This window comes from Mirounga leonina, unplaced genomic scaffold (genome assembly GCF_011800145.1).
Source record: "Mirounga leonina isolate KUSES-001 unplaced genomic scaffold, KU_Mleo_1.0 Mir_99, whole genome shotgun sequence".
Lineage (NCBI taxonomy): Eukaryota > Metazoa > Chordata > Mammalia > Carnivora > Phocidae > Mirounga > Mirounga leonina.
The window spans coordinates 7,139,059-7,160,792 of record NW_023270971.1 but is presented as its reverse complement, the minus strand read 5'-3'; the positions used below and the strand labels follow the sequence as shown (position 1 = coordinate 7,160,792).

General features: G+C 48.6%; 1 protein-coding gene across 2 annotated transcripts; it reads left to right on the top strand.

The window, feature by feature from the left end:
• Positions 1 to 557: 557 nt before the first annotated feature.
• On the top strand, positions 558 to 19,808 carry ATOX1 (antioxidant 1 copper chaperone). Of its 2 annotated transcripts, none has more exons than XM_034999512.1 (4): positions 558 to 692; positions 6,857 to 6,932; positions 9,857 to 10,025; positions 19,594 to 19,808. In XM_034999512.1, the coding sequence occupies exons 1-3, from the start codon at positions 687 to 689 to the stop codon at positions 9,979 to 9,981; spliced, it is 207 nt and encodes a 68-aa protein (XP_034855403.1). In that variant the 5' UTR covers positions 558 to 686; the 3' UTR covers positions 9,982 to 10,025; positions 19,594 to 19,808. The 2 variants fall into 2 exon arrangements, with proteins under 2 accessions (XP_034855403.1, XP_034855402.1); XM_034999511.1 differs by lacking the exon at positions 19,594 to 19,808 and adding an exon at positions 12,751 to 12,876.
• The last annotated feature ends 1,926 nt before the right edge of the window (positions 19,809 to 21,734 follow it).

Below are 21,734 nucleotides of genomic sequence, written 5' to 3'. Positions count from 1 at the left end.
CTCTCCAGCCTTGACTCAGACTACCTCCTCCCGAAACCTCCGCATTCGGAACCCCTCTCCCGCCCCCAACACACTCCAGCTACGGAGCTGGCTTGAAAGGGGGAGTCTGGTGAGTTAGACATCCTCTCTCAGCTCCCATGATACAGCCCGTCTAACACTGCGTTTTCACCGCCTGCTCCCTTGGCTCCCGACTGGGCCATGTCCTTTTCGCTAGAGCGTCTTGGATACCTAGCACCGTGCCGGCTCACGGCTGGGACTCACTTACACCAGCAAATGTGATTGTCCCTGTAGGGAGGGGCGGAGTCTGTCGTCTTCACTGCGGGGACCTTGCATTCCCAGCCCCTAATACAGGCCTGACTCGAAGCAGGTGGCCGAAAAGTGACCAGGAGGCGTTGCAGGCTGGCCCAGCCGGCTGCGGGCGAGCGGGGGTCTCCGGCCCCGCCCACCGGAAGGAGGCGGGGCGGCCAACGGCGGCGGTCGGGCGGCTCTCCGCCCGCCGGGCCAGGGGGCAGGGCCTAACTGCCGGCGGGCCGGGTCGGGGCGAGGCCTGGCGGGAGGGGCGGCCCTTCCCGGCACGCAGCCCCGGAAGCACGGCCGCGCGAGCTCTCCGAGCCGGCAGAAGCGTCGCTCCCGCAGCCGCCGCCGCCGCCGCCGCCGCCGCCACCGCCACCACCACATCCACAGTTATGCCGGTGAGTGCCTGCTCGCTCCCGCCCCGGGCAGACCCGGGTCCCCCGCTTGTGCCTCGGCTGCACCGCCGGTCGGCCACACGTCACTGCAAGGGCTCAGGCCGCCGCCGGAGCTTTTGCCTCTCTTCTTACTCCTTCCCTCCCCATCTACTTCCAGCTTCTGCGACCCTCCAGAAAATCCGATCCGAAAGGGGTTTTATGTAGGAGTCAGGCCTCAGAACATCGGAGCTGCAAGGCCTCCAGGTGTTACAAGCCCAACCCTTCCCTGCATAGACGGGGAAACTGAGACCCAGGGAGGGGGCAGAGTCGCCGAGATCACCCAGGAAGCGGGTGGCGAGCTGGAACTGGGACGTCTAGTCCCTGTGCCTTCCCCCTGTTTGCCCCTGTCTGCGGAGCTGGCTTGAAGGGGGAGTGGGGGAGGGGGTGGGGTGGCTCTTGCCTCCTGGGCGGGGCAGGTTTTCAGAGATCCGCGGTTTTCTTTCCTACCACCTGCCCACTCACCCATTTTCAGTTCAGCCCTGGGCGACACTGACTGGAGACAACAGTGCTTTTAACCTTTCCTACCGATCACTTTCTGAACCTGAACCCATGAGCCCATGAGAGGTTAAGGGACCTGCTCAAAAAATTGCCAGTTGAGGGACGCCTGGGTGGCTCAGTTGGTTAAGCGGCTGCCTTCCGCCTGGGTCATGATCCCAGGGTCCTGGGATCGAGTCCCACATCGGGCTCCTTGCTCAGCAGAGAGCCTGCTTCTCCCTCTCTCTCCCTCTGCTTGTGCTCTCTCTGTCAAATAAATAAAATCTTAAAAAAAAAAAAATTGCCAGTTGCTCAAAGACAGGGTTTGGGGAGGAATGAGCAGGTCTTAGGGGCCTTTGCCACTCACTCAGTCTTAATGCACATACGTGGTTGCTCAGGGTCTCATTCTGTAGATAAGAAATTAAGGACTTTGGCAGATAAAAAGAGAAAAAGCCCAGTAACTTACTGGAGGTCTCCTTTAGGCGTTGGGTGGAGCCAGGATTGAGCCCCTTATCTTCAGGCTCCCAGTCTCTCCTGGCCTGACCACTTGGGAAATAAATGCCAGACAAAAGTAGTTATACCGGATTGAGAGTAAGCTGTGATGCCAAGCACGTCCTGTAGAGCCTGGTTGGGGTCATGTGGTGGTTAGCAGTTTCCCCCAGGGTGCCTGGTTTATGGCTCTGCTTCAAGTGGATACCCAGAGGTGTCCCACAGATGCCCTGTGTCTTAGCAGCCTAGCTTTGGGGAGCTGGCAGGTAAGCCAGAGGCCCCCTGGGCCAAGTCACAAACATCTCAGGTGTCATTTCCATTGGGTCTTGCCAGGTGCCTTGAGACAAATCCTCAGCACAAAGTATGGACAAAGAACCTGACGTTATCAGCCCTCCTACTTGAGCAAATCTGCCTGTGGCAATGTTAACAGGACAGCATTAATCACCCTGGGACTAGGATAGTCAAGGTCACTAGGTTTTTGTAGAGGGTGGCAGTGAAGGAAAGACCAGTTTGAGGATCACTCTATACTCTGTTCACTTCTGGAGATTTTGACAGACAAAAGACCCTCCAGAGCAGATGGTCAGAATGAAGAGGGCACTTGGCACCACATCATAAGATGAGAAACTGAAGAGAGGAGGGTATTAGTCAAGGGGCTGTGGTCAAAACTGGTCAGCATGTCACCTGAGAGGTTTCTCAGACAAAAACTTGGAATCTCAGAAGCCTCTTTGAAAAACTCTGTGCCCTTGCTTGTCAACTGCGTGACCTTGGGCAAGCCGCTTTACCTCTGCCTTTATTTCCTCATCTGTAAAATGGGGATAAAATCTGATATCAGGGGACTATTGTTAGTATTACCTGGAAAAACGCCAGTAAAATACTGGCATAGCCAGTCCCCAAGAAATGGTAGCTCTTGTGTCAACCTAGGACAAGTGGGGTAGAACTAGAGGCAGGCGAGTGTTAACCCCATTTTAAGAAGGACCACAGTGGTTAGAAGTTTAGGCTTTGAAGATATTTTCAGTCTGGGCTCTGTTCCTCACTAGCTGTGTCACCCTGAGTGACCGACCTAACCTCTGAATCTCAGCTCCCTTGTCTGTCAGGAAAGGATAATAATGGCCATCTCATGGGGACCTTGTGATGTTTAAACAGGGTAATGTGTGCAAAGTTAGAACAATGCCTGGCATGTAGTCCTATTCAAATATTAGTATTCATAAACAAATCGACGTTGTGTTCAAAGACTAAATATCCTGGATATTTGAGAAAGACTTCCTTCTCTGGGAGGGGGCTGGACAAGGTGACTCCACTGCATTTCTGCCCTTCCAGTTCTGAGATTCTGTTAAAGAATTTTACAGTTTACTGGACTTTTTCATTGCTGTAAAGGACCTTAGAGGTGACAGGCCTGTCTGAGGGGCTGAGGCAATAGGGGGCTGGCCTTGGGATTCTCTGTAAAGAATGGATTACTCTGTCCTTTAAGTAGATTTTCTACCACCCCCGAATGGACTTGTGCAAGTCCGAGTAGAGGGAAAGAGCACCGACTTGTAACGTTGGCCACCCAGAAGCCGCCTCCTGGCTTCTGACCTCTGTACTGTGGAGGATGAAAGGGGACCCGTGCTCTGTAGGTAGCAGCAGAAAGCTTCACTTCTGTTGACTTGAGGTTCTTGGGCAGCATACACTTGTTCCTCTTCATGAGCTGTCCCACTCCCAGAGCTCCTGCTGAGAGTCAGGGTCACAGGATGGCACCTGGCAGCACTGTTGGCAGCTCCTCACTAGCAAAACGTCCCTGGAGCCAGGAAGGCCTGGGTTCGCATCCCAGCCGCGGCACAGACTCGCCCCATGACTGTGGGCAGCTCCGTGAACCCCTGGGAGCGTCAGTTTCCTCTGGAGTAAAATAGGGTCTCTAGCTCCCTTCCCAAGCCCAGTGAGAACTGAGATTCTGTGTACCGAGCATTTGGCGCACAGGGGCACTCAGTAGACTTAGGTCTTATATCGGTCTTGCAGACCCTTTAAGACTTTGGGTTGGGATCCAGGTGCAAACCATCGACAAATCTGGATTGTCTGTTGGTTATTCTAGAGCAGGAGTCGGCACACTTTTTCTTAAAGGCCAGGTGAATGCTTGAAATGCTTTAGGCTTCACGAACCATCTGCTGCCTTTACAACTACTCAACTCTGCCATTCCAGTGTGAAAGTAAGCCAACAGGCTTAGCAGTGTTCCAGTAAAACTTCATAAAACCAACTCAGAGTCAGGCTGTAGTTTGCCAGTTCACATTCTAGAACAGCATCTCAAACTGTAATGTGGGCAGGAATAAACTGGGTGTCTTGGAGTTGTTTTTTCAGTTTTTATTTTTAAGCAATCTCTCCACCCAACCTGGGGCTCGAACTCACGACCCCAAGATAAAGAGTTGCACGCTTCTCAGACTGAGCCCTCCAGGGTTTCTTGTTAAAACGAGGATTCTGATTCAGGAGGCCTGGGGTGGGACCTAAGATTTTGCATTTTGCAAGCTCCCAGGTCACACTGATACTATTGGTCTGAGGACCACACCTTAAAGACAAGATTTTGGAATACTTGCTACAAATCCTGTTTTCCAGAATTTGTTATGGTTGTTGTTAAGTAGTCATACAAGCTAAAGGAATCAGAGGTGTTTAGAAGAAAAGAAAAACTAACCATTTTCTTTAAGGCAGGTTTTGCAGATTTGGTCTCAGTAAAATAGTGGAAAACCAAACTCTTAACTCTTGGTCTTAGTTTCCCCTGGACGGCATGATGATTGAAGCCAAACCCAAACATGTTCTGAGACTTGGAAAGAGCTTGAGAAGCCATTAGTCCAATTTTTCTAGGTGTGTGGCCTTGCCTCCCTGTGTCTCCCCAATGGGTTAAAAATGGAGAGAGTCCCAGGGCCCAGCCCAGAGCCTCAGAGCTGATAGAGGTAATTGCTTGCAGAGTTGCATGTCCTCAAGTCCCCAAGTGATTCTTCTGTGCACTGAGCTTGAGGAAACTTGAGTTAGCTAATACCTTTTTGGTAAGGTAAGGTGACTGGGGCCCTTAAGGTGCAGGGATTTTTTTTTTTTTTTTAAAGGCACAGGGATTTTTGCCTGAGGTCTTCCAGCGAGAAACATTGATATGTCCAGAATTCCAACTGAGGTAACAAATTTGAAATATTTTGGAATGCTTGGGTGCCTGGGTGGCTCAGTCAGTTAAGCATCTGCCTGCCCCTGCTCAGCGGGGAGTCTGCTTCTCCTTCTCCCTCTGCCCCTGCGCCCACTCAGCTCACGAACTCTCTCCTCTCTCTCTCTCAAATAAATAAAATCTTAAAAAAAAAAATACTTTGGAATGCTCCATGAAACATGTAGCCATTGTTTTTTGAAGTGAAGGAAAAGAGAGCTGTGGAACAAACTAATAATAATGCAACAACTAATTTTTCACCCAGTGGAGACTATTAGTAGGTTCCAACCTCTTTTTTTTTTTTTTTAAAGATTTTATTTATTTATTTGACAGAGAGAGAGAGCGAGAGGGGGAACACAAGCAGGGGGAGTGGGAGAGGGAGAAGCAGGCTTCCCGCTGAGCAGGGAGCCCGATGCGGGGCTTGATCCCAGGACCCTGGGATCATGACCTGAGCTGAAGGCAGACGCTTAACGACTGAGCCACCCAGGCGCCCCAGGTTCCAACCTCTTAATGTTTTAGTTACCTTCTGCTCCTGAGGAATGACCCCAAATCTCGGTGGTTGAAAAGGGTAAACGTTTATTAATTCTTAGTTTCTGAGAGTCGGGAATCTGGGAGTAGCTCTGCGGGGTGTCCCAGGCACGGGGTCTCTGATGAAGATGCATGAAGATGTCTGCCGGGCTGTAGTCATCTGAAGGAGTGTCTGCTTCCACAATGGCTCCCTCACATAGCTGTTGGCTGGACACTCAGTTGCTCACCGTGAGCACCTCTCCATAGGGTTGCTTGAGGGTCTTTAAGACGTCTCAGCCAGCTTCCTCCAGAGAGAGAGCAAGGAAGAAGCCCCGGTGTCTTTCAGGACCTGGCCTCAGAAGTCACATAACATCACTTCAGCCATATTCTGCCAGACACACACCAACCCTGAGACATTGTGGAAGGGGACTTCTCAAGGGCATAAATACTCAGGAGGTGGAGGTCACTGGAGCCATCTTGCAGGCTGGCTCCCACACTTAAAATGATTGTCACATTCACTAACCTGGAGAAGGGACTCTCATACCCATTTTTCAGATGTAGAAACCAGGGCAAGAAGAGTTAAATAACTTACTCGTGGTGGTACAGCTTGTAAGTGCCAGAGCTGGGGACTGAGGCTGGGCTTATTTCCAGAGATTTTAAAATAGAAGATGTATTGGTATAGTAAATTTTGTCTGAAAGCAAAGGAAGGACCCAGAGGTCCTCAACCAGCTGTGTCAATCATCTGCTCACTCAATAAAATGTAGTAAGCACCTACTGTGTGCCAGGCACTGTTCAAGGATCGGGTCGCAGCAGTGAACTGAACAAAGCTTGCCTTCAGGCCCTTGGAGACTATAGGATGTTGAGCCCATATGAAGAGTCGAGGAGTCTGGGTCCCCTTACTGGCCCAGCCTCCGACCCACTGGGAGCCCAGGCAAACCCCTTCCTGGGACTCAGGTGCTGCCTTGGACCGTGAGGCACGTGGGTGAGCACAGTGATCTCCGTGTATCAGAATACCAGAGACACTTATTAGCCACGATAGACGCCCCAGCCCACGCTCGTTGATCAGAATAGTTTTCGCAAGTTCTTGGGTGATTCTAATGCAGATGATGATCTTCTGCTGTATAAATAAGACCACCAGATCAGCATTGCTCAGAGGCCATGGGCCCACCTATGTCAGAGCTGTCGGTGGTCTCAAGAACCAAGATTTTGAAGGTAAGACTTTAAACTAGCTTCCCAGGTGATTCTACTCATCGTGTGCTAGACACTGCTGAAGGATTTGTAGGGATTATCTCATTCAATACAACAGCCTGTGAGATGGAGGAACCCTTTCTTAATTCCACTTTACACTCTAATAGAGTGGGACTCAGAAACAGGCTGCTGGTAAGTCTGATGACAGCCAGCCTGGCCCTGTCTCTCTGCGTTCTGTCTTGGCCCCTGGGTGGGCCTGCATGCTGGTGGGGGGTGTGGGTTGTGCCTCAGGACTGGCTCACGGTCCCCTTTGTTTTAGAAGCACGAGTTCTCCGTGGACATGACCTGTGAAGGCTGCTCAAATGCCGTCAGCCGGGTGCTCAACAAGCTGGGAGGTGAGTGAGTGGCCCGCAGGTAGGGGTGAGGTGGGGGAGGCCGGTGCCCTTAAATTGCGTGCAAATGCATGCAGCCACGGAGCCAGAGAGGCTTGAGTTGAAGCCGATAATAACGGGACGACTAAAATGTATTGAGTACTTACTTAGCATGTGCCCAGTACTCTGCTTGGTGGCTTCCTGTGGACCACATCATCTGTTCCTCACCAGAGCCATTTCGGTGGCTCCTTAGACTGTCTCCATTGTAAGCAGGAGGAACTGAAGTTCAGAGAAGTTGAGCGACTTCACTGAGATCTCAGAGTAAAAGTGACAGAGCTGGGATTTGGCTACATAGTCCAGCTCACGGTCTTGGCAGCACTAGTTAACATGTTGGTGATCTTCGGTGTGATCATTTTGCAGATGATACCTTGGAGTGTCATTTTCTATTAACATTTAGAAAATTGTAATATTTTTTCAAAATGGACTTTGACTGGGGCGCCTGGGTGGCTCAGATGGTTAAGCGTCTGCCTTCGGCTCAGGTCATGATCTCAGGGTCCTGGGATCGAGTCCCGCATCGGGCTCCCTGCTCCTTGGGAGCCTGCTTCTCCCTCTGCCTTTCTCTCTCGCTCTGTCTCTCATGAATAAAAAAAAAAAAAAAAAAAAAAAAGGACTTTGACTCAAGTCACATGCAGAAGTCCTAAAGCGCCTCTTCTGGACATATTTAGAAAACCGTTATTCTCATCCAGCCCCCTTGGTTCTCAGCTGGGGAAACTGAGGCCCAAAGAGGGCTGGGGTCTGGCCCTGGGGCTCCATGAGGTAATGACTGAGCTGTGCTCAGAGTTCTGGTAGTGCTGGGCAGTCCGTCTTCTAAGATTTCTCACGGTTAAACCCAAATAATACCCAGATTTCAAGGGGCTTCCATGTGGATGTGATCCCATTAGCACTTGGAGCGTTCCTCTGAGCTGCTGGCCTTTCCGTCTGTGGAATGGGGATGTTGACACCAGAGCCCGGGAGGGGAAGGCACTTGCCCAAAGTGAGTCAACGGCTGGTTTCTAGTCCTGGAAACTGGAATCCTAATTTGAAAGAATCTGAAGCAGGAGGAAAAACCTGGCTGCTGACTTGCCATGTGACTGGGGCCACCCTAGCTGCGTGTCGGCGTGTCAGCCTCTGTCCGCTTCTGCTGTGGATCCCGTAAGAGTGAAACTCTGCTCGAAAGCCCCTCCAGTATGATGTGGCACGTTCCAGATGAAGTGAGGGGTGAGGGCGGGCCTGCCTGCACTCTTGACGGCTTGAAGACACCCGGCCAGGAATCTGGGCTGCAAGGAGCACCTTTGAAACCCACTGGGTTGGATGATCCCAGAGTTTCTTCCAGCGCGATGGTGCCACCAAAATACTTGTTCCAAAGAGAAGGGAGACACTTCTGAACCAAAACACAAAGATCCAGTGTGCAGCAAGGACACGGTACATTTTTTTCTCCCTCAGTATCCGTTCGGTACAAATTGCAGACATTATGACTAAATCCTGTGCCCTGGGCTTTTAAGGCTGTTTGATGTTTGGGGATCTCCCTTTGAATTTGGATGGGTTTCTCCCCATCTTTGACTACTATCCCCACTTGGGTGGCCTCTTGAGGTCAGAAGGATTAGTTGGAGCCTTAGATGAGCAGTGCTGGGCCTGAGGAATCACAGCTAATGGCATATGGGAACTGGAGAGACCATAGGGGCTGGCCACCCTGAATTCCTTCCTGTGCAGCTGGGGAAACAGGCCTAGAAGGGGCAGGACCCACCTGTAGTCATCCAACAAGTCAGTGGTGAAGCCAGGCCTAGAACCTATCAAGGGCTTTCCCTCTGCATTCCATTTTCTCAACAAGACACATTCTAGGTATTCCCATGGACTGCTCTTCGGGGAAGGGAGGGTGGCTTGAAATTGACACAGCCCTTTAGGAGGGTGGTTTTACAATATCAACATTTAAAATGTGCCAGTCCGTTGCGCCCCCGTTTCCATTCTGTAAATTCATGGTATAGAAATATTTTCACAAGTTTTATATGTTAAGGTATGTTCACTATAGCGTTGCAGCAGGGCACTGAGTGGATGTACGGGGTGTCCACACTGTGGAATGCAGTGTAGCTGTTAAAAAGAGGATGATGGGGGCGCCTGGGTGGCTCAGTCGGTTAAGCGTCTGCCTTCGGCTCAGGTCATGATCCCAGGGTCCTGGGATCGAGTCCCACATCGGGCTCCCTGCTCAGCGGGAGCCTGCTTCTCTCTCTCCTCCCTGCTCATGCTCTCTTCTCATTATCTCTGTCTCTCTCTCAAATAAATAAATAAAATCTTTAAAAAAAAAAAAAAAAGAGGATGATGTAAGTCTGTATATACTGAGATGGCAAGATCCCCTGGACACTGGAAAGTGAAATATAGCAAGACCTGTTTATAGAGTACAATGCCGTTTGGGGGAATTACTTTTCACTTGTCTGTCTGGGAGAAAGACTGGGTAGATGCCATGCTGTTTGTAGTGACTTCTGGAGGCCTTCCACTTTCTAGTTTTATTCAGAAATGTTTGCTTTTTTTTTTTTTTCAGTGGTGTGTCTGTGTTAATTACTTTTGAAATTAAAAAGAAGAAAAAATTTAAAAGCCCGAGCCTCAAGCAGGGATTGGCAAACTCGTCTGTGGGCCAAATCTAGCCCACAATCTGTTTTTGTACAGCTGAGAATGGTTTTTCATTTTTAAAGGGGCGTAAAAGCAATACACAGAGAGAGAAGATGATGCAGCTGAGTCCATGTGGCCCCTGATGCCTAAAACGTGACTCTGGCCCTTTATAGGAAGAGTTTGCTGATCCCTGGCATGGAGGAAAGGGGAAGGTGGTTGTGAATAAGAATTCTAGAGCCTGAACTCTCTGGCTCTGATTGGGAGGGTCTCTGATTCCCCCCTACACACCTCACTTCCTTTTCCTGCAGGAGTTGAGTTTGACATTGACCTGCCCAACAAGAAGGTTTGCATCAACTCTGAGCACAGCGTGGACATTCTGCTGGAGACCCTGGAGAAAACAGGAAAGGCTGTTTCCTACCTCGGCCCCAAGTAGCGAGGGCCTGGACCCCTGGGCCCAAGATGGACCAAAGGGAGCAGGTGGGTAAAGCCCCAGCCCTTGTACAAAATATGTCATTATCTAATGCAAATCCCACGTTCTGGGAATCCTTACAGCCCCCTGAGAGTACACAGAGCACTGTGTTACGTCTCCCAGGGTCCCTTTTATGACTTGGGGAGTGCATCTCGTGATCAGCAGGGGTTGAGTATAGAGCGTAGAGCTTGAGCAATGCTTTGATAAACTGTCCCATCCAAGAGGACCCTATGCCCTGGGCATCATGCTCCTGTGCCCTGACCAGGTAAGTTAATTCAACTTGGCCTCTCTCCCCACCCGGAACTGGTGTCAGCTTCCTGAGCATGCCCTCTGCCCCGACTGGTACAAAAGCAATCCTCATGTCCAGGCTGGATGTCCCCTTTAAATGTCCACAATCCAGAGAGGCACGTAAGTGTGGCACTGTGCCGAACCATTCGCTGTGGAACCAGGACAGACCTCACTGACTGATCCAGCGCTCCTTCCCTCTGTACCCTGCTCCAGAATCCTTCACGGCACAGAATCCTTCCCTCCCTGGCTGTCACTGCCCTTGTCGTGCTTGAATTACAGTGACTGCCACATCCCTGCCGTGGATCAGGGCTCAGTGCCATTGAGAAACATGAGGCCTGGAGAGGGGAGGGGACTTGACCCAAGCCCCACACAGGCGAGTGGCAGAGGCAGGATGAGAGGTGTCCTGAATCAGAGTTCTTTCGTGGCCGGTGGCCTTGTCCCTGTGTGTGGGCCCACGAGAGCTCCCCAAGCAGAGGCCAGCCACAGCTGACTGGTGGGCTGTGGCTGTGTCCTGTGTAGAGGGTGACATCACATGACATCATGTTAGATGCATCTGTTTTCCTCATCCCCTTTTATCCATGGACACAGCCCATGGTCAGGAATGAGCCCAGGATGAATAATGATGTCCTCATTTCACATTGTGACTTTGAATACTTCTTACATTCTGGAGACTCAGGCCTTTCATCTCTAAAATGGGGCCACAACCTCTATCCTGTTTTCCTGCCATGGGGGATGGTTACTGGGAAATCCCTCTGAAAATGAAGGATGATCCTCAAAGAGAAGATACGTTTCCACCATGCTGCGGATCAGTGTTGGTCACATGGTTCCTGAACCCCGAGGGGTTTTGGAGGAGAATGGTGGGTGGCACTCTGGGCCTCTCCATCTGTCCCTGGTTGCCCTGTTTCGTAAGGGGCCTCTGTGTCAGTTTATAAGATTGTGGTTGATAAAAGTGCTCTGACAAGACAGGATAGAAGGAGGGAAGAGCCAGAACTTCCTGAGTAGGCGAACCACATGGGGGAGCTCCAACATAGGCCTCTCCCTTTGGAGACTCCTGGCCCCAGCATATGAATCTTGTTCAACTCCTGCCAGTTGTAAACCATGGGTAACTTGATGTGTGTTCTTCTCATAGTAGTTTTTAAATTTATTGAGGTGAAGTTCACATAACATACAATTAAAGTGTACCATTTAGTGGATTTCCTGCATTCACGATGTTGTGCAGCTCTGGTTTCAAAGCTTTTATCACCCCAGAAAAACTCCCCGAACCCATTAAGCGGTCACTCTCCACTGCCCCCTCTCCCAGCCCCTGGGAGCTGCTAATCTGCATTCGGCCTCTCAATTTGCCTCCTCTGGATGGTTCATTGAAAAGGAACCATACAGGGTGCCTGGGTGGCTCAGTTGGTTTAGCAACTGCCTTCGGCTCAGGTCATGATCCTGGAGTCCTGGGATCGAGTCCCGCATCGGGCTCCCTGCTCAGCGGGGAGTCTGCTTCTCCCTCTGACCCTCCTCCCTCTCATGCTCTCTATCTCATTCTCTCTCTCAAATAAATAAAATCTTAAAAAAAATAAAATAAATAATAAAATAAAAAAAAAAGAAAAGGAACCATACAGTTTCACTTAGCATAACGTTTTCAGGATTCATCCAAGCTGTACCACGGATCAGCACTTTATTCCTTTCTGTGGCTGAGTAATTCTCATAGTTTTCAATTAATTAATTTATCTTTGCTTTTTTATTATGGAAGTTTTAAACATATAAGTAGTAAAAGGAATCCCTGTGTACCCATTACCCAGATCCACTGATAAGTCATTGCCATCATTGTTCTATTTCATCTGTGCCCATTATTTTGAAGCAAATTCTAGATAACAGCTAAGTTTATCTGGGCAAGCATGTTAGCAAGCAATGTGTAGTATGGAAAGGCTCCTGCAGACTCAGCTGGACAGCACTTGGTGATTCTCACCCGTCGAGCGAGCTTCCCCCCGCCACGTCCCGGCAGCATCTGTCTCCGTCTGTTTTAAGACACTCCCCAGTGACGGATTTGAAGCCAGGTTTGGGACTCAGAGAGAGAGTGTTTCTGGGTCGTAAAGTCACCTCGACTGTCTGTTCGTCGGCAGATTTGTTTGCTGGTGATTTTGTTCATTCTCTTCCCAGTGTGAATTGAAATAGGACAGGGAGAACCTACCATCCCAGCAGCCCCGGAGGTTCCCCAGGAGAAGGCGTTGGTGGAGATTGGCTTTGGCGAGATTAATGGGTTCCAGCCAACCCGACTATTACAGACTGGGTGGGAGGAGAGTGCAGGGCTGAATGCTGCAGTGCTCGTTCTGCTCCAGCACCTGGGTTTCCCACTTACCTCCCACAACTGCCCCTTAGTGAACCTCTGCTGCTTTTGCAATGCCTTCTTGTGCACAGCAGATGGTGCTTTCCTTCCACCTAACTTCTCGTCTCTTCCAGGGCACTGATCTCCTGCCTTCCAGACAGACCAGGGGCCTGGCAGTCCTGCTCAGCGATGGCAGTGACCCTCACTTGCCCTGCTCCTCCCTAGCTTCCCTGCAATAAAGTTGAGCCGCTCTTGTTGAAGGTGTTGTCTCTTGCAGTGTCTGGATATTACTTGCTCACATGCTCTGAAGGAGTAATTACAGTGCTTACTGGGGTTGGAGTTCTAAGGGCTCCCCACTGGGAGCACCAGGCCTGACAGATTGTGATCCTTTGCTCTGTGATCTTCGGCAAGTCATTTCCCCTCTCTGCACCTCACTTTTGTCATCTACAGAGTGAAGATGTTGGGCCAGATGGGTGATCCCCTTTGTTTTCAATATTTTGAAAGACTTCTATCATCAAGTGCATTGCACTGAAGGGATGTTAAATCTTACAGCAGTTAGAAAAGTGGGTAGAGGCTTGTAGACAGACTGCCTGGGATAGAGTCCATGCTCCAGTACCTCCCAGCTGGGCCAGTTAATTTCTCGGTGTGCACAGGCTTAAAATGCAGTAATAGCATCCGCTACAAATGGTGGCCGTGTGGATTAAATGAGGTGACATGTGTAAATCACTTCAAGTGGTGCTTACCAGTTAGACAGTAAACATTCTTTATTCACTCATTTGTGTGTATTCCATTAATCATAGGTCTATAGAAATGGCAGTTAGGATTCCAGTCAGCCTAAAAATAGTGTCTCACAGAGTTCATTCAATTATGTCAAAACAAAGGGTATGTTTTACTGTGTGTAGCTCTATTTTATTAAAAACTATGTATTTCTTTAAACCAGAAGTTCTCAAACTTTTATTGTCTTAGGAACCTCTTACACTCTTAAAGATTATTATTGTGTATCTCAAAGAGCTTTTGCTTATGTAGGTTATGCCTTACTAGAAATCAGATTTTTGAAATGCAAGAATACACGAGCCCATATCCCATTAGCCGCTGGGACTAGATGAAGCCATTGCACATCTTTAGATTCTGGAAAATTTCACTGTATGATTGTAAGTGAAAGGAAAAGGCATCTCATGACAATCATTTTCCCCCCCTTTACCTTCTGAAAGGGTTTTGGGTACCCCACGTTGAGAATCGCTTTAGCCACTTATGGGGCACTGATGGGGGACCAGCGCTGCTGGGCTCAGATGCGACCCAGTTCTGAAGCTGACCCAGCTGTGACCTTAGATCCGTCCCCTCATGTCCCCAGAAGCAGTTTCCTCCTCTGCACATGGATAATGCCTGCACTTCAGGGAGCTTTGTAGCCAGAAATAAGACTTTGTTCCAACTCTAAGCTGTGTGCTAGCATAATTTTGGTCCCCTTACGAGATTATGAACTCTCAACCATCTCTGCCTTTGTGGCCCTCAGCACAGGGACGCTCCCAACCCTCCTGGTAGCTGGCTTTCTTGGCCACCAGATGGCAGTGTCCTTTGGGTTGGACCGTCAGGAGAAGTTTAAGACTGGGACTGTGGATTCGGGGAGGATGAACCTGAGGGTTTTTCCATTTTTTGGAGCCTGCCAGGAGACCTCGTTCAGGCTGGCTGGCCCATTGAGCACGCCCCAGGATTGAGGCGCCGGTGCCGCTTGGGACGAGTGGGCCTGGGAGGAGTTCTTCCCCACCCCCCGCCCCCCATCCGAGTTTCCAGCTGAGGCCCTTGGTTCTGTTCTTTGAGGCTCCAGAAGGGCCGGGAAGCTACCCCGCCTATCAGCCGCGCAGTTGGCCGCCCACAGAATGAGATCAGCCGGCAGGGTGCGGGCTTCTGTGGGGGTGGGAGTGGGGAGCCGATGTGTCCACGTACGACTCGGGGCCTCCTCCAGCGCCTGAGCCAGCCCTCGCCGCAGCCAAACCGCTCCCGGGTCCCCTAGATATCGGGCTGTGGGTCGTGCTGCCCCCCTGTAACTGGAATGTTCTCCGCCTGCCTCCGCACCACCACCCTATCTCCATGTAGAAATCCCTTTCCCTCCCTTACATACCACAGCTTCCATGAAACCTCTCCACAACTGGAAGTAATTTATTTCTTCTGGCCCTCACAGCATTGATCCCATCAGGTTCAGGGTTGGGACAAAGCTCTTTGTCCACGTGTCTTTCCTGTCCTCCAGCATCAGGCTAAGCACAGAACAGGCACCGAGCGAATATTTGCTGGCTGTGTAATAGGTACCGTTGGGAGGGTGTTTATTGTGCGTTGTGCCCTTAGTTAATGTCATTCCATCCTGTCAGGTCCCCACGAGACAGTGGACGAGGACAGACCCTGGTGCATGGTAGGTGCATGCATCCTCAGAGGAGGAGATTGCCTGGTCTAATCCTTTCAGCAGGCTTATATTTTTGTCAAAGGTCCCTGGTGGTGAGTACAGCAGCCTAGAGTGGCCTCTGGGGTGGTCCCAGTAACTGTCATTGTCATTGTTTCTGGGACTGATGGGGTAAAGCTCCCAGCCACTTTGCCTCTGTCAACCATCCATCCTGTGGCCAAAGCCTTGGTTTGTCCAGTGCTGACCGAGCCCACAGCTACAGAGAAGCCATCTACCCCTCAAGGGGCTGGAGGTAGAGCCTGGGGCTGGACGTGAGTGAGACTGTGTCCGCCATGGTGGTGTGGGCCCCAGAGGGAGCCCCTCCACGTGCTGAGTGAGCTTAAGCTAGTCACCTTCTGTCCTGACCTCCTGTTAAATACAAGATTTTTATTTTTGACTGTTGTTTTTTTTTTTTTAACAGCTTTATTGAGGTATGATTCCTTCCATTCAATAAATTGCACTCATTTTAAGGTATGATGATTTTTTTTAAAGATTTTATTTATTTATTTGACAAAGAGACACAGCGAGAGAGGGAACACAAGCGGGGGGAGTGGGAGAGGGAGAGGCAGGCTTCCCGCGGAGCAGGGAGCCCGATGCGGGGCTCGATCCCAGGACCCCGGGATCATGACCTGAGCCGGAGGCAGACACTTAGCGACTGAGCCACCCAGGCACCCCAAGGTATGATTTTTTTAAGACACAAACAAACACATACTCATGAAATGATCACCCCAATCAAGATAGTGACTAGATCACCTCAGAAAATTTCCTCAGGTCCCTTGGTAATCCTTTCTACCCCTCCCTCCACCCCAAGCCACTACCATTCTGCTGTCACAATTAGTTTAAATGTTCTAGACTTCTATATAAGTGCAATCATACAGTATGTACTCATTTTTTGCCTGTTTTTTTCCCATTCAACATGATTATTTTGAAGTTCATCTGTTATTAATGGGTATCAACATTCGCGTCTCTTTATCACTGAATAGTAAGTATTCCGTTGTATGGCTTTACCACAAGCCATGAGTGGTTATTCATTCACCTATTGATGGACATTTGAGTTGTTTCCTGTGTTTTATACTGCTCTCTGGTACTGGCAAGGTCCCCCAAGGGCTCCGCAGTGCACAAGGGAGAGTCTCAATGGGTGGACTCTTCCAACCCAACCCACCCAGACCCAAACCAAGGCAGCTCAGCTGATGGTTCTATCAACTTGGCTTTCTCCTTCAGCCCAGGCCTACATCCTCTGGACTTCAGCAGCTCTGGGTTCAAATTCTTCCTTCACCACCTAATAACCATGGTAACTTGGGAAAGCTATTGATTCTTTTGTGCAACTCAGTTTCCTCACCTGTAAAATGGGGGTCATAATAGTACCTACCCCATGTGGCTATTGTGAGCCTTAAGATCATCACATGCCAAATGCTTGCTGACGGCATTCCACAAATGAAGCTTTTTGTTTGAACAAGAAGTTTCACCATTATACAATTTGAAGTTTGAAAACTGAAATCTGAAAAACATCCGATCTCCCTCCTTTTGGCCGTGGCAGACTACAAAAAGTAAAAACGGAATCTCAGCATTGCACCGTGTGGGTGTGAGCGGTTGGTTCGGGTCACGGTCCTCTCTTGTGTTCTCCTTTAATTAGTGCCAGTCGCCTAAAAACCTCAAGTCTGCAATTTCTAGGGAGTGTCTGTCAGAGCTGATTTTAGATTTCCATGTCCTTAGGGGCTGTGGCTACTTAGTTTAAGTGGACAAGATGAGTTTCCTAATCTGCTACCTAAGATGGGGGAGGTCTACAAATCTCATGAAGGCCTTGAAATAAAATATCAAAGTCTCTGGAAATAAGGATCTATCTCCCCTTGGTCTGCTTATCAGAGGTTCCTAGCATCCTGATCCTTTTAGAATGGTAGATCCCCAGACAGCTAGAAGCCGGCTGTATCTTGGATAAGAAGGCAGGCTCTGCAAATGGGTTCAGTCCCAGCCTGGTTTTTCACCAGCTGTATGAACTTCTGAAAGCTGCTTAACTGCCCAGGATCTCAGTTTTCTCATCTATAAAATAGGAATAATAACAATACCTTTTTCTTAGAGTGAAGTGAGTAATGCACACACACAAAGGGTACTCAGTTTGGCTATCCTTACCATCACAGGATCCTAGGGAAGGAGAAGACCTAGGTGGTCATCCAACCCAATGTCCACATCCCCTAACTCTGATGGGTGGCCCCAGGGCCTGACCTGCACACCATCCGTAATAGGGAGCACCACTAGCAGCTTGTTCTGCCCTGGACAGTTCTGTGAGGGAAGGATCTGGTGTCGAACCCATCCTTACGTTCCTGGCAGTTTTCACGACTGGGGCTGGGTTAGTCCTGCCATGTGGGGCATCAGTCTAGCCCTTCCCTGTGGTGGCTCCTCAGAGGCAGAACATGCTTTTCCTTTCCTATGCCTATCACCCCTCCCTGGCCTACCTCACGAGGAGTATCCCAAATTCCCTCCTCAGCCTTTCCTCAGGGACAGAGCTGGAGTTAACGGACCATCTGGTCACTAGCCTCTTTGTTGATGCCTTCCTGATAGTGGGAGCTGAGAAAACATGGAAAAGGCCATGCAGTTCTGGACCCCCACCGATCCTATGCCAGCCCACATGGTTCCTGGCTCAGCATGGAAAGAGCTAGACAAGTCCCTCAAACAGAGGGAACCTGGGCAAGTTAACTCCATCTCTCTTCATCTGGGAGATGCGGCTCCAGGTGGCACCTAATCCACAGGTAATACACACAGAGTGCCCAGCAATGCATCTCAAAATTCACATTTTTGAGGACGTGTCCCTGAATCCTACCACTCCCCACTCTGTAGAAGGACCGGGCCTGCCCAGTCAGGCCACACCCACCAGCAGACCTGGCTTTGACTGTGCTCAGTCACTGCTCCTCCCAGGATCCAATTTGGAAATAGCCCTCACCAGGCAGTCGTTTGTGGGTATCTAACTCCTTTTTTGCTCTAAACAGAAGATGTGGTTTCCTCTATGTTCCTGGTAATTAGAGAGGCCAGAAAAGCCATTGAGATGGTAGGAAGGGCTGGAGGGAGAGGTGAAGCCTTCCGGTCAACAGCCGGTTATTAGAAGTTAGGTTTTTGGAGAGTCAAAGGTTATACAAAGATTTTCGGGGTGCCTGGGTGGCACAGTCAGTTGAGAGTGGGACTCTTGGTTTCAGCTCCGGTCTGATCTTGGGGTCGTGGGATCAAGCCCTGCATCAGGCTCCGCGCTCAGCACAGAGTCTCCTTGAATTTCTCTCTCCCTCTGCCCCTCCCCGCCGTGAACTTTCTCTAAAATAAATAAATCTTAAAAAAAGTTATACGAAGATTTTTCAGCTGTGCAGGGGGTCGGGGCACGCAGAGGGTCGGTGTCCTGACCCCCATGCTGTTCACGGTCAACTGTATATATAAAAAAACAAAAATGGTTTCCCCATCCATAAATTAGAGATCACTGCATTTATATCACAGGGCAGTTCTGAGAATTAAACAAGATAATCCAGGTAGATCATTTACTACAGCGGCTAGTGTGTAGTAGGCATTCAACGAGCATTAACCATCTTATTAGTATTTTTGTAGCCTGCTTCTTTCACTAAATGTGCACGGCCACGCCTTTATCTCTAATGTCTGTTATCTGGGGCTGCTTCTGCACAGCACTGGCCGAGTTGAAGAGTTGCAACAGACACCATAGGACCCACAAAGCCTAAAATGTTTACCGTCTTGCCCTCTATAGAAAAATTTGTTGATTCATGATCTAGATCAATGATTTCGAGCTGTGTTCTATGGAAATCTAAGGTTCCATGCAGGTACCTCAGGAAAAAGAGAGTAGTAGATGGTGGGGCATCTTTCTACCAAGACTACTCCCCTTATTTATTAAAATTAACTAGTTGTTCTACCAAACACTTAAGGAAGAAATATACCAGTTCTCTACAATCTCTCTTAGAGGATGAAAACAGAAGGAATACTAATTCATACTATAAGGCCAGCAATACCCTAACACCAAGACCAGACAGACATTACAAGGAAAGAAATCTATGGACCAATATCTCTTATGAACACAGATGCAAAAATCCTCAACAAAATACTAGCAAATCAAAGCCAATGATGTCTAAAAAGAATTATAAATCATAACCAAGAGGGATCTATTCTAGGTATGCCAGCCTGGTTCAACATTTGAAAATCACTCAATGTAATCCAACATACCAATAAGCTAAAAAAGAAAAACCACATGATCATATCAGTAGATGCAGAAAAGCATTTGACAAGAGCCAACACCCATTCATGATAGAAACTGTCAGTAAATTAGAACAGAGGGGAACAGCCTCACTTGATAAATAATATCTACAAAAAACCTACAGCAAACATCCTACCTAATAGTGAGAAACTTAGAGCTTTCTCACTAAGATCAGGTCCAAAATTAGGATGTCCTCTCTCACCACTGCTTTTCAACATTGTACAGGAAGTTCTTGATAATGCTATAAGGCAAGAAAAGGAAAAAAAGTTGCACAGATTGGAAAGGAAGAAATAAAATTGTCTTTATTTACAGATGAATGATCATCCACGTAGAAAATCCGAAAGAGTTGCGGTTCAAAGAGCTTCCAGGTTGGTGCACACATCCATGGGATGGAAAGTGGTGCACCCCAACTCCACAGGGATAGAAGCACCTGTGCTTGGGACTCTCCCAGGCCTCTGCCTATGTATCTCTTCATCTGGCTATTCAAATGCAGCCTTTATCATATTCTTTAATAAACTGGTAAACGTAAGTTTTTCCCTGAGTTCCCTGTTGTAGTAAATAACCACATCCAAAGGGGAGGGAGTAATGAGAACCTCCAATTTGTAGCCAAGTCAAACAGAAGTTGTAGGTCACCTGGGGGTCTACCACAGATCTACTGCTTGGGACTGGCATTTGAGTAGGGGGAGTCTTGTGGGACTGAGGCTTTCACCTCTGGGATCTGATACTATCTTCAGATAGATAATGTCAGAATTGAGTTACATTGTAGGACACTCAGCTGGTGTCAAAGAATTGCTTGCTGTGGGGGAAAAAAACAAAAACCAAAAAACACAACACCCCACACATCTGATGACCAGAAGTGTCCAAAGTGTTCTGTGTGAATGAGAGGAGAAAGACACAAGAAGGGAGCTATGGGTTTTCTAGTACAACCAGATATGGCAAAATGTTAAGATTTGTCAAACCTGCAGGAAGATATAAAGGTTTTTGTTTGTTTGTTTGTTTGTTTTTTTATTTTTTTTTAAAGATTTTACTTATTTATTTGACAGAGTGAGAGAGTAGGGGGAGCAGCAGAGGGAGAAGGAGAAGCAGGCTTCCCGCTGAGCAGGGAGCCCGATGTGGGGCTTGATCCCAGCACCCCAGGATCATGACCTGAGCTGAAGGCAGACGCTTAACCAACTGAGCCACCCAGGGGCTCCTGTTTTTTGTTTTTTTAAGCAGGCTCCTTGGAGACCAACATAGGGCTTGAACTCACAACCCTGAGACCTGAGCTGATCAAGAGTCGGACACTTAACCAACTGAGCCACCCAGGGGCCCCAACACAAAAATATTAACTTTATTATCCTCTATATCTTTTTTTGTACATTGAAATATTCCATAAATTAAAAGAAAAAGCACTTGCTATATAAAAATGGAAAATATTGCCAACAGTTCAAAAGGCTATGCAATGAAAAATAAGTACCTGTTCATTTTAGATCTGTGATCCTCCTCCTCACAGAGACACTGCTTATTACCAATTTCATATTTATCTTTCAGGGTAGTCTGCAAAAATGTAAGCTTTTTCTTTTTTTTTTAATAGATTTTTTTTAAAGATTTTTAATTTATTTATTTGACAGAGAGAGAGACAGCGAGAGAGGGAACACAAGCAGGGGGAGTGGGAGAGGGAGAAGCAGGCTCCCCGCTGAACAGGGAGCCCAATGCGGGGCTCGATCCCAGGACCCTGGGATCATGACCTGAGCCGAAGGCAGATGCTTAACGACTGAGCCACCCAGGCTGCCCCGCTTTTTCTTTTTTTTTAATTTAAATTCAAGTTAGTTAACATATAGTGTATTATTAATTTCAGGGGTATGCAAATGCAAGCTTTAATAACCAGAAGAGCTGCTCCACTCGGAAGCATACCTACACACATAAGTACATCCTAACACATCTGGATACACACACCTACATCCTTACACATCTGGATACACATACCTACATCCTAACATATTTAGATGTCTGATTCTACTCACCCATGTGCGGAGCAGGCCTGCACAATGAGGCCTTCTGTTTGGTCTTTAGGATCCTTTGTGATCCTTTATTTTGGACACTCACTATAAGCCACTCTTTGTTTTCTCTGTCAGTGGACCTGAACCCATATTGTGTGTCTTTCCCAATTGGTGATTATGTGGGCCTCTCTTTACTAACTAGGATCAGCTTCTCCGGAGAATGATGGCTTATCTCTTTGAAGTGTCCTCCTCAGGCTCCTTAGGATGAAGTTTTCATATGCCAAACAACCCATATTTTAAGTCAGACCACCCCAAACGTGTCCTTAGAATTTGGTGAAAATCAGTCCAGCCATTTTTTTTTTCTTTTTTAAAGATTTATTTATTTGACAGACAGAGAGAGCACAAGCGGGTGGAGCGACAGGCAGAGGGAGAGGGAGAAGCAGGCTCCCCACTCAGCAGAGAGCCCGATGTGGG